At 40.2% G+C, this 16,307-nt stretch overlaps 1 protein-coding gene across 2 annotated transcripts; it reads left to right on the forward strand.

Annotated features, from left to right (window-relative positions):
• The first annotated feature begins 401 nt into the window (after window positions 1–401).
• On the forward strand, window positions 402–13,453 carry LOC119737710 (ubiquitin carboxyl-terminal hydrolase 10-like). Of its 2 annotated transcripts, none has more exons than XM_038212258.1 (14): window positions 402–546; window positions 2,451–2,546; window positions 2,710–2,764; window positions 2,886–4,547; window positions 4,984–5,075; window positions 5,529–5,635; window positions 6,170–6,314; window positions 6,978–7,080; window positions 8,002–8,144; window positions 9,111–9,236; window positions 9,777–9,869; window positions 11,044–11,188; window positions 11,715–11,780; window positions 12,604–13,453. In XM_038212258.1, the coding sequence occupies exons 1-14, from the start codon at window positions 529–531 to the stop codon at window positions 12,789–12,791; spliced, it is 3,039 nt and encodes a 1,012-aa protein (XP_038068186.1). In that variant the 5' UTR covers window positions 402–528; the 3' UTR covers window positions 12,792–13,453. The 2 variants fall into 2 exon arrangements, with proteins under 2 accessions (XP_038068186.1, XP_038068187.1); XM_038212259.1 differs by lacking the exon at window positions 402–546 and adding an exon at window positions 576–704.
• The last annotated feature ends 2,854 nt before the right edge of the window (window positions 13,454–16,307 follow it).

Raw genomic sequence — 16,307 nt, forward strand, 5'->3', positions numbered from 1 at the left:
CAGCATCTGCTTTAAAAACTCAGAAATGTTTAAGATACGTGCATCTGGGACATTTCCAGATATTTTCCAGACATCCGCTGAAGTGGCGTCTGGATACTACATTCTTTCCGAAATCTGAAATTCTGTTGATCAACACTGAAATACAATGTAATATTGAAATAGGTGTCAATTAATATTAAATTATTTATATTTGAATGAAACGTGTAATTATATTTAGTAATTCTTATCGTCATTACTATATAAAGATGTAAGGCCCCCCTCCAACCCGGCTGAACTTAACTTTCGTCCAATCACGGTTCTCACATTCAGGAACCACTCAACCATGACTCGCTGCAAAACGATTCGATTATGCGGGCTGCGATATGCACGCTTGAGTAAGAGGCTACAAATAACAGGTCACTGCGCATGCGAAGTACCCATTCCCTTCCGAGGTCCAAAACCTTAACCAAGATGGCGACTCAGTGCTGTGAAACGTGATTTGGCCGTTCGAAACTTCGTGTAAAAGTAGCAGGTCAGCCAGCGCCAAAGATGGCACTTTCAAGCCATGTAAGTTCGTTTTCCGGCTGCTAATCAGATTGAGTGTGGCTGGCTTGGTGACTTGTCAAATTTAACGATTGAGGTAAAAAATATCGAACACGCGCGATCGCACGATGGTGCAATGCCCGTCATCCTGGTGGTGGCGGACTCCAGACTATCCAGGCTAGGTATTATGCGAACAGCAGGGAATCTAGACTTGGGTGGAAACCAGACCAATAATATGGCGTAGAGAATTTTTTACAATTTTTTTTTTGGGGGGGGGGGGGGTTAGAAGCGGCATATAAATTATGAGGAGAAACGAACAGTTGATATATTCATGTCCTGCTGATATAGTAGGCCTATTTTTGTAAAAAAAATAAATAAAAATAGGGGCACAATTGCAGAATACCCCGCCACTCAATCTAATATCTATCCACCTTGTACTTCAAAGTTCGTAGCCAGCTACGGAGTCACGGTTGATTGCCCTCAATAAACCTTCTCAGGCAGCGTTACTTGTATGCGTCATGCTCCACTGCACTCCCACTCCATATCCGTGTAGTCGGCAACAGGGTAGTTGGTTTGGACTTAAGATTTTTTCAGCAACTCCCATTCCTTTTGTGTTGCTTCGTTCTCAAATAATGGACCCCCACTCAGTATCCGCGTAGCTGGCGATGGAATTGAATTGTTTCTTTTCCAGTGATTCCAACCACGTAGCCAGAGATTTTAGGGGTGTATTTCCGAGTGGCGGGGTATTCTGCAATTACTCCAAAATAAGAAACAGGATAAGGCCAAAAAAAAAATAAGTCGGTCTCTGGTCAGCGCGCGCATCGATTTTAATCATGCGCGTCGATCTTTTTTTTTCCCAAAATGTTCCGCGGTAGCTCCAACAGCGCCCTCTATTTCCGCACCTCCTCAATTTTTTTTTACCAAAGAGCACCAAGGAATGGGAAATTGCACCAAGGCGAATGATCGAAAGCACCAAGGCAAATTATGGAGGACACCAATGTACATGAGGACACCAAAAAAGCAAAATAATACCCACCTTGTCTGTACAATCCAAGCTTATAAAAAAAAAAAAGAAGCAAAAAAAAAAAAAAAAAAAAGCCGCATCGTCGCGTCAATTCCGGAACTTTGGTCTGACCAGGGACCGAATATTTTTTTTTTTGGCCTAAGAGGACAATGAAATTAAGGCACACAGTTTTACTTTTCCTAGGGTCGAAATGTTAGGCCACTAACTATTTTTTTGCAGTTTTACTTTTCGTGCACAACAATTAAAAACTAAAAAAGATGAATCAAATTTATTTAAAAGTTGCAATTTTCATGTAAATTACTGCGGAAATCAACTGTTGCACATGCATGGCATGCTTCATTCATGTCAGTTGGCAACCGAATGGTTCTCCGACTTCACTTCCCTTTTAAAAAATCCCATTCCTACGCAAAACTGAGTATGACTGACTGAGTCTGAGATAAAAATAATCTTCTTGAAAGAAAGGATATTCATTTTTTATTTAGACATTAAAAAGTAGCATTTTTTTGAGAAACTAAATTAAGTTCACACTAAGATTCGAACATGTCGAACCCTGCACTTTCGGCACTCAAAATGCACATCTCTTGTATTGAACTACCGAAGCGTTTCAATCGCTGAAGGAATGTAAAACCCCATAATCCACATACATACACAATGTTATGTGGCAATTCCATAATTTAAAAGCTATTGAAAAATGTGTTACTGCTTTAGTTAAGATAGCCACTGTGTCAAACATACAAGCACAAGGGCCCAAAATTTTAAATGCTTATAAAAATATCAGGGAAAGATAAATTTTAATTTAATAACCGTTAGCAGCACATGATCGAAGGCGTATCTTTGTAGGTTAAATCTCAGATCTCAACATCGGATTCAAAGCTGACTATTTAATTTTTTTTCTCACGAACAGGGAATAAGTTTTGGTGACTTCCAAGATATCGAAGCGGAGGAGTATGAGAATCTATTTGGCACCCTCAAGAAGCCTTTACATAATAGCTACTTAGAGGTGAGAATCTCAGATAATGATTGTCTGAAATTGAAAAATTTGAAACTGTACAATTAAAAAAAAACCAACTGATTTTTGGATGGTTTAATTGAGCTAAGCCCGGCAGACGAAAAATCGATTTAAAGAAAACAATTCTAAGTATAGATATTTTTTTCTTCCTCAGCTGCCATGGAATGAAGATGATTACATACAAGATGCAGTTGCAAAGTCAATGCAAGGTAAGGCATCAAAGTAAACAAAATTGTCTCAGATAAAAGTCAAATATCCAAGTTAAAAAATCTGTGGTAAGTTACTTTGATGATTGTTCAAAGATTCACCCTGTCTTATTCTTTTGTTTAGACAACGTTGCTGCAGATGCAAGCTTGGATGTTCCAGTGCCAGGGTTTTCTCAGCAACAGCAGCAGCAGCAGGAGCAACAGCAGGAGCAACAGCAGATGTTGCAGCAGCAGCAGCAGCTTAACTTACATCTGCAGCAACAGCATCAGCAGATGCAAATACAACAACAGATGCAACAGCAGCTTTTCCAACAACAGCAGATGATGCAGTATCAACATGAGCATCAGCAGCAGCAGCAGCAGCAGCAACAGCAACAACAACATCAGCAGCAACAACAACAACATGAACAGCAGCAGCAGCAGCAACAACAACAACAACAACAGCCTAGCAGTACTCAAGCCCCACCTCCAGTCACGTCTACCCAGGCCATACATGGCTACTCTCCAATTTTACCACCCGGACTCCTAGGCATGGGAGCACAACCGCACCAGGAAATGTATGCACAATTAGTGGCCCAAACACAACACTTGCTAATGCAGGGCCATTTCTCTACTCATCAACAGCCACAACTAACGACCCAGGCAGCACAACCTCCTTCTGAGGCTTCGGGTGGTCAGATAATGCCCGACGAAGCATCCCGCAGTTCTGATGGACAAACTACCGATTTGTCTGACAAAAAAAGGCGGAACAAAAAGAAGCGTGATCCTAGTTATTACGTTAACCTCTATGATGATCCCAAGCAGTACGGGAGAACAGAGACTGCCTATTATGCTGACAATGAGAGCAGTGGGAGTAGCAGTGGGGCTTCCAGTGAAGCAGCTAGTGGTGTCAGAAGTGGGATTGAACTGGGAGACATGCAAGTCAACTTGGACATAGCTGCCAAGGATGTGAGCAAGGAGTCCCAAGATGGGGCCCAACCCTTCCAAAACCAACACGTACAACAGTTGAACTCTCCCTCCCCTGATAAGAAAGATACAGAATTGTTCACACACCATGCACCAGAAAGAACTAGTCCCACTGCAGTCGGTACAAACGAAGAGAAGCAAAACACGGTCTGTAATGACCCCTCTGATGCACAAATGCCAAAATCTGTCAACTCACAACTCCAGGTGCCACAGAAGCCCACGCCAGCGACGGAACCTAGTGCAATACCAACCCAAACCGTGCCCGCCAAAGTGAAGCAACAAGTTGTGGAATATCCAAGAACTAAGGCGAGTCCCAAGGAGGAAACCGTCAATCCTTACGGCTTGTCCTTTGGATTGGGAGCCAGTTTACCCACAGAGGCAGAGTGTACATCACAGAGTCGATCAACCGAATCCAGTACTGTCAAAGAGTCCAAACAGGAAAAAACAAACATGAGTGTCTCAAAACCCAAAGAGGAACCTGTAGTGAGCAACGCACAACAACTGAGTCCTAAAGAATGCCAACCCGAAGTCAGTGTCGCTGCTGTTACTCCAGCTCCGACCGAAGAAGCTCAAACTCCGAAACCAGAAGAAGGAGCCAAGACTCCAACGGTTGCCTCACCACCAGCTGCACCCAAGCCAACAAGTTGGGCAGGCCTCTTCAAATCCCGTGCCTCAACGGCTCAAGCCCTGCCTACCACCATTGCATCTCCTGATACATCAGAATCGCCTCAAGTCGAAACCAAAGTAGCAGTACAGTCCGACACTGATGATAAGACACCAGTGTCGACGGAAAAAGATCCGAGGGCTAAAGAATTGGGAGGTAAGGTGCTGTCTGAGACACAGGTTTATTATTGCTGGACCCTAGAGCTAGCCTGTTGTCCTTTGACAGACCGAATGACTGACTGAAAGAGACGCTGACTGACTGACAGCTTCACTGACTGACTGACTAACTCCCCGAGTCACCGAGTATAAGTAATGTGCTAAACTGGTCCAATTTGACAAATCAATCCTGGGCTTATTTTAACACTGTCAAAATATCAGCATTTTCATTGGTTTCATCTCTTCACCCGACTTAATCTTACGGTTGACAAATGACTCTGGTCTGAACTTAATGATTCTGATAAAGCTAACAATGGTGAGACCTTCAAAGAATCCTACATTGAGTCTTGGGGAAAATAATCACCGGTTCTTCAATAAATCTTATTTCTGTGATGAGTGTTTTTTAACTTCGCGTATTTTCGAAATCTGATCCGCAGGAGTCCTGAGCCGTGTAGCCCTGAACCACCGTGCTATGTACATCTTGCCAAGAGGCTTGAAGAACATCGGCAACTGGTGCTACGTCAATAGTGTATCCTTTTACGCAATCGAATCTTAGTCCCCCTTCTTCAATCCACCCCACTCACCCAACCCCCCCCCCCCAAAAAAAAACTTGGTGCCTGCAAAAACTACAATTTTATTCTGTACAGTTTTGACTTCTGTGACTGAATATTAACAACTCATACAAAAACCTACTAATGTTTACTTTTGCTTTACAGTTACTTTGAATGTGCTGTGGGATAACATGTTGGTCTATAAATTATATACATTTTGGTCTATTTATATAGGCGCACGGTTCTGTTTTGGTCATATTTTTCATTTCTCACTCTTTATGTAGTTTCAGTTTTATTTTCATTGGTTATGGGGTATTCCCTATATTCATGTACAATGTTGTTTCCCCCCCCCCCAAAAAAAATATACATGTACATGATTGTAACGAAAATGAGAATGTATATAAGTATGAATCTTAACCTTGGAGCTTCAGATCTTACAAGCATTGCTAGCCTGTCCACCATTCTATCATCTGATGAAATTTGTGCCATTCTTTCCTATGCAACGAGGGCCAAGTTCAACACCCATGATGGATGCCATGTAAGTTACTTCATTCAAGCTCTGGGCTGGACCTTCAGGCTACTGTCGACAGTTTGGAAGAAGGAACATTTTATAGGCTCAACTCATAATCACACAACACAAATATCTATTTGCTAATGTTGATGGGTTTGATGTCCTGATATTCCTTATTTGTCGTTCGTTTAGGATAATTTTCTTAAACTTATGAAGTTGGGTTAAAAGTTGAAATTTTTCAATGCTAAGTTCTCTCCTGAAAAAAAAAATTGTACAATTCTGTGGACAATAGGTCTCGTTCAAATGACGTCATTTCCTACAGACCAGCCACGTGCATCGGCATTTTGAACGTCAACTTGCCTAACGTGCATCGTATTTCGAACACTTGTCGAGCAACAAGCGCACATGTTTGGAACATTTTGAACACTGCGCAATGCGTGCTTGATTGTGTAAAATACGCAGGTGCAGTTCTCCTACAGAGATGGCTGTCATTGAGCGAGCCCTTTTGCATTCCTTCAAAATTCTCCTGAAACTTTTGATCTTCAATCGTTTGTTTTCCAGGGTTGAGCTGGTTAGCCAGTTTTCCGAGCAGAGCGGCCGCACCATGCCCAAGAAGGGAAGTATAGACATCAAAGCAGGGACAGCCTTTGAGCCTCGCGTAGTTTATCAGATGATGGCTGTGGCTAACACCTCCATGTCTGTCAAGGTAAGTGAACAGCCTTTGAGCCTAGCGGGATTTATCAAATGATGGCTGTGGCTAACACCTGCATGTCTGTCAAGGTATAGTGAACAGCCTTTGAGTCTAGCGGAGTTTATCAAATGATGGCTGTGGCTAACACCTCCATGTCTGTCAAGGTAAGTGAACAGCCTTTGAGCCTAGTGGGGTTTATCAAATGATGGCTGTGGCTAACACCTCCATGTCTGTCAAGGTAAGTGAACAGCCTTTGAGCCTAGTGGGGTTTATCAAATGATGGCTGTGGCTAACACCTCCATGTCTGTCAAGGTAACAGATAAGTGTTTTATGTCCTTGGGCAAGACAAGTTACCACAATTATCAAGTGTCATTGACTTTATTACGTGATTTCATGATTGTGCCATCTTTTCTAAAAAATTAAGCAAAGAATTGTTGTTTGTGCAATGCCCACATGTACCTAAGGTTTCTGTGCTGAACAGTTAAGTGCAGAATTTCTGGACGGACGACGTAAGAACATCACAAGCACAGAATTCCATGTTTCGCAAAGCTATAAAAACAGGCCCTGAAATGTCATACTCTTAGGTGATGGACTTGCCCAAGCTCATACTTAACGCCTGTGTACATGTTCCGTACTCTCAATGAAAAAGACTGTTCTCAACACTCTTCTTTTTCACAGCAAGGACATCAGGAGGATGCAGAGGAATTTCTTGGCTGTCTCCTGAACGGTCTACATGAGGAAATGCTGGCACTCATGAAATACTACGCACCGTCAAAATACGGTAAGCAGAAGTATTGACCTATTGCAGTAGAATCGCGGTAGAATCGCGTCAACGCAGCTTGCGAAATATTGTCCATTTACATGATGTACAAATGGACGCGGAACGCGCAACATCTGAGGCAAACAAAACTTAGCGTACAAAAATTCCATAGGGTTGTCTAAGGGGCGTGGCTAACTTGCAAACTCGTAAGTCCTCCAGTTTCAAGTCAAGACAGGAATGAACGACGACAAAGACATTCCTTTGTTATTGTTCATCTCCTGTTACTTGTGACTTGACTTGTGAATTGACTTGTTATTTTTTGTGACTGGACTTTTGATGGCCTTGACTTCAACATCGTCATTAGGCTGAACATGTTAAATTGAAAAGTTGAAGCCCAATTGGAACCAAACTTGGGTCATAGATGCAACATGGCAACCTTCATATGATACTGATGTCAGAGGTCACATACCAAGGTCAAAGGTCATCTGAGGTCAAGTTATAAAATAGGCTGAAAATGTAAAATTGGTCTCATTTGAAACAGCTAAAGTCCAATGGGAACCAAACTTGGGTCATAGATGCAGCATGGCAACCTTCATACTGATTAGTCACTCTTTAACCCTAACTCCCTAGCATGATTTACTAGGAACCATACCCATCCTGGCAAATTCCAACACCATATGGGAAAATGTAGAAGACTGTCAGTTTAGGGGTACTGTACCCATCCTGACAGATGCCAACAAAACATGCCGTTGGGGTTTGATGGGTTGAGTTCTGTTAGGGTTGAAGATAACCGCGAAAGCAGGCGAGACGCATGGTTCGAGAACCATCTTGTTGTCATTTCCCACAACTCTAATGTAATGGATTTTAATTTCTTTGTATTTAATTCTCATTTTGGATTTGAATTACATCATCATTTCATTTGTCTCAACTTTGTGTCTCCAGGAGATGCCAGCAGTTCCTTGAATGCCAAGACTAACGGTCTGCCTGTCGCTAACCACACTAAGACAGACGATGAGGATGATGATGACGCTGATGATGAGTGGGAACAGGTCGGGCCACGGAACAAGAGCAGTATCACACGATCGGTAAGGAAACTGCTTATAATAATGGCGTTACGCATTATGCCGTAAGTAATATGCATCAGTCATAATCAACAGGCATCACATGGCGAAGGTGAAGAACGGACTGCTCATGATCAGGGATGTAGTCGAGTCCAACACAAGCCCATCAACATTTTGTCAAGAGTAAAGTCCAGTCACATGTTAACCCTAACCCTCCTCAATCCTCCAAAATCCTCCAAAATCCTCCAGGCAGTTTTGGAGGATTTGGAGGATTGAGGCTGAATGGCAGAAAAGTGTCAGTTGATTTTGAAGGATGTATTGTGTCGAGCTCGTAGGCTGTACCCAGTACTGTTATGTTCAGCCATGCATAATGGAGGACTGCATTATGGCCGATATCTTCCGCACTGCTTCTGAATGTCATCGGCACTGCCTCATTATTGTTGGAGGATTTGGAAGGATTGAGGCAGTGGTCACCCCTCCACTGAACAAATTCAAGATTTTGGCGGATTGAGGCTGAATCCAATTTTGACATGGTGGCAATTGGGGGATTTTGGAGGATGGTTCCTAGCCAACAGGGCCTAGGGGGATAGGGTTAATCACATGTCCATTCACAAATTAATCACAAGTCCAGTCACAAGTAACAGTGGATGAGCAATAACAAAGGAATGCCTTTATCAAAGCTCATTTAAATAGCTTTTGATTTGAATTGGGACTGGAGGACTTGCGATGGACCTTCAAGGACTTGTTCCGAATTCAGCCAAAGGCCCCGCCCACCTTTGGTTTGTGTTCATTTCTCACAGAAGTTGTGACTGAGTTTGAATGAGCTACTGTGGTCACCTGACCAAAAGTCATTATCTAATTGGTCAATGCACTTGGACAGGGAGGAAGATCCATTCCCCAACTTAGATCTCAAAGTAAATAGCGCCCTCTGCCGTTCACCCACAGACTCCATTAAGCAGTCAGACTCATTTTCTGTTCTGATCTTTTCAGGCTTACTTCAATCGTTCGCCATTGTACGACATCTTCGGAGGTCAAATGAGGTCAGCTCTCCATCAACAAGGGTCCAAAGAGTCTGCCACCCTCCAGCCGTTCTTCACATTGCAGCTGGACATTCAGGTAGGTGTCTGGGTACTATACATTCAGTGAAATGTTGTAAACACAAGTGTTTTTGTAACTCAAATGTTTCTTCGAAACAGTTAGTTTTCATATTTTGCAGTAATATTGCTATGAATTATTAGATTTCATCATTTTGTGACAATTATGAAGACTTCCATTTCATTTTTAACCCTATATCGAGATTCCCTACTTAGTTTTACTAAGTAAAAGACTTCACAAAATGCTTCAGGACCAAATCCGTTGAAATCCACCACTGATGCTGGTGGATTTTGATGAACTTGGTACACATGGCTTATCTGCCAAAATCCCCCAAAATGGGGGAATGGATTTTGATGGATTCGGTAAGGTTAGGATTAATGTTCATGATTCACTGTCATTTTGATGTAGATGTTTTATTTCTGTCATTCTAGTTATCACTTTTTTTCTCAATAGATTTAAGACCTAAGAGGAACACAATCAGTTTTAATTTTCTCTTGTTACTTGTTATTTTTTATTCAACTGGAGTAATTTAGAGTTTTCTTTGTTTATTGCACTTTGTAGTCTGATAACATCTGGTCAGTGTCTGATGCCATCAATAATCTGGGCAGCCGAGAGGCACTCCATGGTTTCACATGCAACAAGACCAAGCAGGAGGTAGGAAACAAGACCACGCACATTACTAAGACATTTTCCGGTCGACCTTCAAATGATTCAAGATCTTGAAATGAATCTGCCAGTACGACCTAATTGTTCAACCTATGTTTTTCAGTGTTTAGGAAAACCGTTGGTAGATTTTTGTGGATATTAATTCCCCAAATTCAACAGCAATAAAGTAAATGTGCAAAACATTTTTGTGAGCAATTCATGGAGATTGTGAGCAGTAAGCTAAGTAAAGAACATAGTTAGCTACAGTATTTATTGACACTGCAATTAAAATCTCCATGCATGCACAAGATGAGCTCATCTTGGTAAATGTTATTCACAAATACCTCAGACAGTTTACCCATATTGGTCAAGAGCCCGTCACGTGGGTGGTCTTGAACTGCTGATAAATCACCAGCTGGTTTAAAACACAATTCCTGGGTTCTCCATCACATCGTGCAGTATGCGCCGAGCACATGCCAATTTCCATATAAGGAGATTTTAAACACTATTCGCATGAGGCACATACCATAGACATGGTCAGAGGGGGGGTTTCACAAAACATGAAGTAAATTGTTGAACAAAAACATTGTAAATTTGTGAATTTTCGACTTGTTTTGAAGTTTTGACCGAAAGGTATTTATGAATGCGAATAAACGCTTGCTTGGCTGGTTTTAACAAGTATGTTTAAAATTGGGTATGGGCTTGGCCACGGATAATCGAGGACTAGGTCCCTAGTGGTTTTTGGCTCGGGCCTTAATCGGTAATCAGGCCCGAAGCCGGTTATAAACGTACTTGTAGAAAACTGGCCTAGCACATATTTATTTCCTTAATCGTAACTCATATCACAAGTCAAAACACAACTCAGTTTAACACTAAAAATCAAGGGTTTTGCCATGCACCCATATAGTTACTCTCAATGTTGTCTGAGGGCTTGCGAGAAAAAATCCACAAGCGTACTCGGGTTGGACTCGAACCCACAACCTCCTGATTGCTAATGCCAACGTGTTACCACTCAACCACTGAGCTTGCTGGGTCGGCTGACCGGTTCGGGTCCGATGTTGCAGGAGGTACCGCAACCAAATAAAAAACAGGAAATCTTTTGTCATAGTTCATTTGAATAGCTTGCAATGACTTGTAAGTACTTGTGACTGACTGAAGTACAACTCTGTTGGTCTTTGTTTAGGTTGAAGCCTCTCGACGTATCACTCTTGAGGAACTACCTCCCGTGTTGACGCTTCACCTGAAACGATTCGTCTACGATAAATCTGGTGGATGTCAGAAAGTCATGAAGAAACTAGAGTATGGAGTGGAACTAGAGATCAATAGAGGTGGGTACTAAATTGTTTGTTTATTTTTTATTTATTTTTTTAAATTTAATTAATGTTTTAATTTTTTTTATTTGAGATGTTAAGATAAAACCTATGCAGTAAATTTTTGATATTGGGATCTGACCTTTCCTTTTTTTTTTTTCACCAATTGGTTTTTTTTTTTTTTTTGGTTTTAATGTAACATGGAATTGTTTTCAGTGACTGTCTTCCCGTGATTCACATAACAAACATTTAAGCAATTGTAATTTTTTGCTAATACAGAATTTCTGAAATAACTACACAAAAATATGTTTTTGCCACCAAAACCAGGGTTAAAAATGCTAGGCACTTTGCTTAACTGTTTACTTTTAACAGAAATTGCTCACGGATTCCTGCCTGCTACTATCCACTATATAATATACTGCTAGTGGGCCAGCGGACATCAAATTTTCAGTACCCTGATGTATTTTTCGTTCAGTAATCATTGACTGTAACACTTCCCGTTGATACTCATATTTCAGAATAGACGTGTTATTCTGTTTTTCAGACCTTCTGTCGCCGAACATCAAGTCCAAGGCTTTGTACGCACAGCGCAGTTACAAATTATTTGCCGGTAAGAAAGTCTTCTAACCGAACCATTCCTTTTGATACTTATGAAATAGAAAATTCTTGATCATCTTCATAGTCTTAAAAAAATAATGACCAAAGCACACTTTTTGAAATGTTCAGTGTTTAGCCATTTGTTCTTCACAGAAACCTTTTCTGGACAATTCTCAATTTACTTCTCCTACGAGCAAAGTTTCTAGGGGAGTGTGGCCTAGTGGTTAGGGTTCATGACTCATGATCAGAGGGTCCGGGGTTCGAATCCAGCTGCTGGCCACATGTTGTGTCCTTGGGCAAGCCACTTCACCCCCACTTGCCTCTCTCCACCCAGGAGTATAAATGGGTACTGGCATTAGCTGGGGAGTAACCTGTGATGGACTAGCATCCTATCCAGGGGGAATAGAAATATTCTCAGTCATTTAATGCTACCAAAACCGGAGATAAACACCGTCCTGATAAGCCACATTGGCTCGTGACAGACTTTACTGCTTAACTACAGACAATATTTCAAATCTTACATAATTTGTACACATTCATAGAAAAATTATGTTGGAGGAAAAATCGACTGGGATAGAATTTGACCTTTAAACTTTGGTATTTGCAGGTTACAATCCAATCAATTTCATTATTCATTCTGATATTAAAATGTTGCATTGGCAGTCAAATATTTTTATTATTATTATTTTTTTTGGGGGGGGGCAATTGGTTCACCAGGTAAGGAGGCCTACGATGGACATTATTTCATTTAGTTTTCTTTTTTATTTTTGCAGTGGTGTGGCCTCTGTTGACCATGATATAATTCAATTTTATTTTTCTGATTTTTATTATTGCAGTGGTGTACCACACAGGTAAGGAAGCCTCTGGTGGACATTACATCACTGATGTCTTCCACGCTGGTAGTAACAGCTGGCTGCGACTCGACGACAGCATCGTGAAGCCGATACGGTTACATCAAGTCACTAAGCCACTGGCTGCCTACACACCGTATCTCCTGTTCTACAGACGACGCGACTTGATCTAATGGGGCTAGGTGATTATTGGCTCTGCGCGTGAACTCCCGAGGGCGCCCTTTAGGCATTTATATGTCACTGGTTCACGTGAGCTGGTCATCTGTTACCATTTGAGAATCGTTAAATTACAATTTGTTAAAATGTAATTTAACAAAAGCAAAGTTGGCTGGTATTCTGTCCCGCTGGTATATTATTAACTTGAAAAGGAGGATGTTGGAACCAGCTTAGTGGTAAAAAAAAGCGTACTTTGATTCAAGTACCATGGATGTGTATAAACAAGGTTTATTTAATGGGTGGAGTTTTGTATCAAGGGTTTAGGTTTGAGGAGCTGGATGTAAAAGCTCCATTTAATATAAAGTATGTCGATTCACCAGGGTAAGTCCTTGATTGTTGTACAGTTTAGCATTATTTGTAAAGATCAGAAAACAAAAACAAAAACATAATAAATATATGCTTGCATAATAAGTGCCTATTAATAATGTACAGTGCGTTTCAAAATTTACGTTAAGTTGATGAGTTGTTGATAATAAGTTGTTGAGTTTTACTTCTGATGGACGTTCAACTCAAAATTTTTGTAGAGTTTCAGTTTATGAGTTTAAAAAATTTACTTTGATAATTGACCTTTACTTTTTGGCCTGTAACACGGCACCTTGGTTCCCTTTTTAAGTTTGAGGAACAATCCTGAGCGGGCTGCTTTCTTAAGCCCGGCGCACACCTTTCGGATTTTACCGGGTGACCCAATCATCGGGTCATCGTACCGAGGTGTGCGCTGAAAATTAGGACCGATCTGATCGTATTAAGGGCGACCTGATGAAATCAAACATCTTTGATTTTTTTTTTTTGCATCCGATTTCACCGGATCCGATGTCACCAGAAAAGTGTGCGATATTTATGTTAACCAATCAGATTCACAAAGGAAGTCACATGATTCTAAATTGACGGCTGCCATTTTGTGACATGTGACTGGTCATCATGTGACTGATAATCATGTGACCGATTATAGAACAGAATCGGGCATGTGTGCGGGTAAGACCGCAACGGTGGAAAAAAAACCTTAAATTGGAAAGGTGTGTGCTGGGTTTTAGGGAAAAGTCAGCCAGCTCCCAGAACGTGGGCTGTGCAGTGATATAAAGTGCTATTTTGACGGGCCAAAGTGCGAGTCAACCATAGAGCTATATTAAATTACTAGAGCGCTTACTCCTCATTCTTGCGCGCGGAGACGCTTTGAAGCCGCTCTGGGCGCCGACATTTTGAATTAATGTGTGTGTGTGTAGAACACAATCAAATTAGATGGATTGAATTTAAAAAGTGTACTCTAAATGCAACGCGCAAGTAGAACATACGCAAATAACTTAAGCGCGTCATGACGTTTAAAAAAACGTCGCAGCAAAAAGCATCTGCAGGGAATAAGCACGTGCATTGCACTTTTTGCGTAAAGCAAAATGAAACGCTCATTTGCTGATCGTGCGTTTCGGTTTTGGGCGTATCGGCTTCGATAACGCACCTGTATAGAATATAACCGCAGATATGCAAATAGCCGTACAAAAAACGTACACAATTTCCAGTTTTCTATAGGTTTGTGCACAAACATGGATGCGCCCAGCAGGCATCACTTTGTACACGAGTCAGCGCTCTACTAATTTAATATAGCTCTATGGAGTCAACACATCATGATCTGCATAAACAATGAGATATTACTGTAAAAATACCGCATGTGTTCTCGAGGTTTTTTTTTTTTTTAAGTTGTCTCCATTTAGGCAGCAAAATTGTACAGAGAAACAGAAAATTAATATAGGTATATTATTATGTAATTAAACATGTTAAAGACAACGTTAAGTGTAGTATAATTTGGGAAAAAGTGATGAAGAAAGGTGATAATTGTTGTATGTAAGAAGTATGCCATCTTGGTGTGCATAATGGTACAAGGGGATTATTCTGATTGGTTGAGATATGCATAAGTCATTACCTGTAACCAATCAGAAACCTTGAAAGTTTGGCCTGTACCAGTGTTTGGGATGATGTGTGACTGAGGCCTATGCTATGGAGCTGGAACTTTTTAAGCTCAGAAAATTTACGCTAAAAAGCTGAGAAAAGGTTAGCGGCCAAAATGTCATGTGATGCAATGTACATTTGAATTTGCCAAGTAATAATTCTGCAAATTTTGCACCTGTTTTTTTTTGTTTTTGTGAAGTATTGGTCAGAAATATTATCTTTTCTAAAAACAGTCTGACAGAGTTTGAAGTTGAATTTTTTTTCCTGCCCAAAAAAAACAATCGGAAGAAAGGTTGTTGAGTGACGCACAGGTAACTCTTGCTATGTTGGTCACATGTGCATGTCGAGTGTATATCATAAGATCTGCAACTATGTTGTTCTTTGTTCTATACATTTAATGATTGGTGATATCACGAAATGTAAATATACATAAGATTCATGCAGTTAAACTTCATCTATTTCTTTTTGAAAGAACGGATTTTTGTGAATTGAGACATCAACAAAATTTAACTAAATATGTTCCCTGAACAAAATGTTTAAAAAGATTTGCTTAGGTTTTAAACCTGTTTTTGTTATGTTTTTGCAAATAATTAATTGCAGATGTGTCAGTTTTTGTGGAGAAGTTAGAATGTTCACATATAAATAAGTGAACAATTGATCTTGTTTATTTTTCTTTAATGTTCCATTGAAATTGCCACTGATTTCAGCCTACAGAATTTCATTTTTTTTTTTTTTTTTTTTTTTTTTTTTTTTGGATATTTTCTGAGATATTTTCTTTTTGGTTTTATTTTATGTTTATTTTGGGTTGGTGGGATTGTTTTTTTCTTTTTCTTTCGTAGTCATCCATTAATATGTAGTCCAAAGTAAAAGCTGTTCACATTAATTTCATCATGCCAGCTTATTTACATTGGTTTACATTTGTAAATATTAACCGATTGTAAAATTGTTGCCACGGTAACATTCACCAATTTGATAAAAATATAAATTTGCTTTAAAATTGGTAATGGGTTAACCTTTACACCGCAGATAGCTCAGCGAGATCTAATAACGAAACAAGTCGGATGATTTTCAGAAAGTCTCTCGGGTTGTTGCGGTGAATTGCAGGTCATGCTAAAATATTTGACATCTAAGAAAAACTATTAATAGAATTCACATAATTTTAGCTAGAAAATCAGGTAGGGTCTCGGAACCTTACAACAGCTTAGGTGGAGTTCGAACCTGGGGTAACAAAGTTTAAAGTCCAGGAAAGCAGTACACTGCATCAACTAACTTTTGCAAAAGGTATTAGGTGGCGTTTCTTGTACTTTTGTCAAATTTAAACACAAAATTATAATAATTTCTAAAATTTTTTGGTGTGTTTAACCATGGTTTACCACAAACACGATTTTAACTCCATTTGAAAGGGCTTTAAAGTTTAAAATTGACATTTGTGGTTTGTTGAATGTATGCTGTAAATAGCTTCCTAAACATAGCTTTTTGTAATCTTTTCCAAAAAGGTCATTTCATGGAGAAAAAAAAATGCTTCGTACAAATTG

This window comes from Patiria miniata, unplaced genomic scaffold (assembly GCF_015706575.1).
Source record: "Patiria miniata isolate m_02_andy unplaced genomic scaffold, ASM1570657v1 HiC_scaffold_3, whole genome shotgun sequence".
Taxonomy (NCBI): domain Eukaryota; kingdom Metazoa; phylum Echinodermata; class Asteroidea; order Valvatida; family Asterinidae; genus Patiria; species Patiria miniata.

Coding starts and splice junctions, on each gene's coding strand:
- LOC119737710 (XM_038212258.1), top strand. Junction 5,076..5,528: donor ACTGGTGCTACGTCAATAGT/GTATCCTTTTAC, acceptor TTGGAGCTTCAG/ATCTTACAAGCATTGCTAGC. Junction 6,315..6,977: donor ACACCTCCATGTCTGTCAAG/GTAAGTGAACAG, acceptor TCTTTTTCACAG/CAAGGACATCAGGAGGATGC.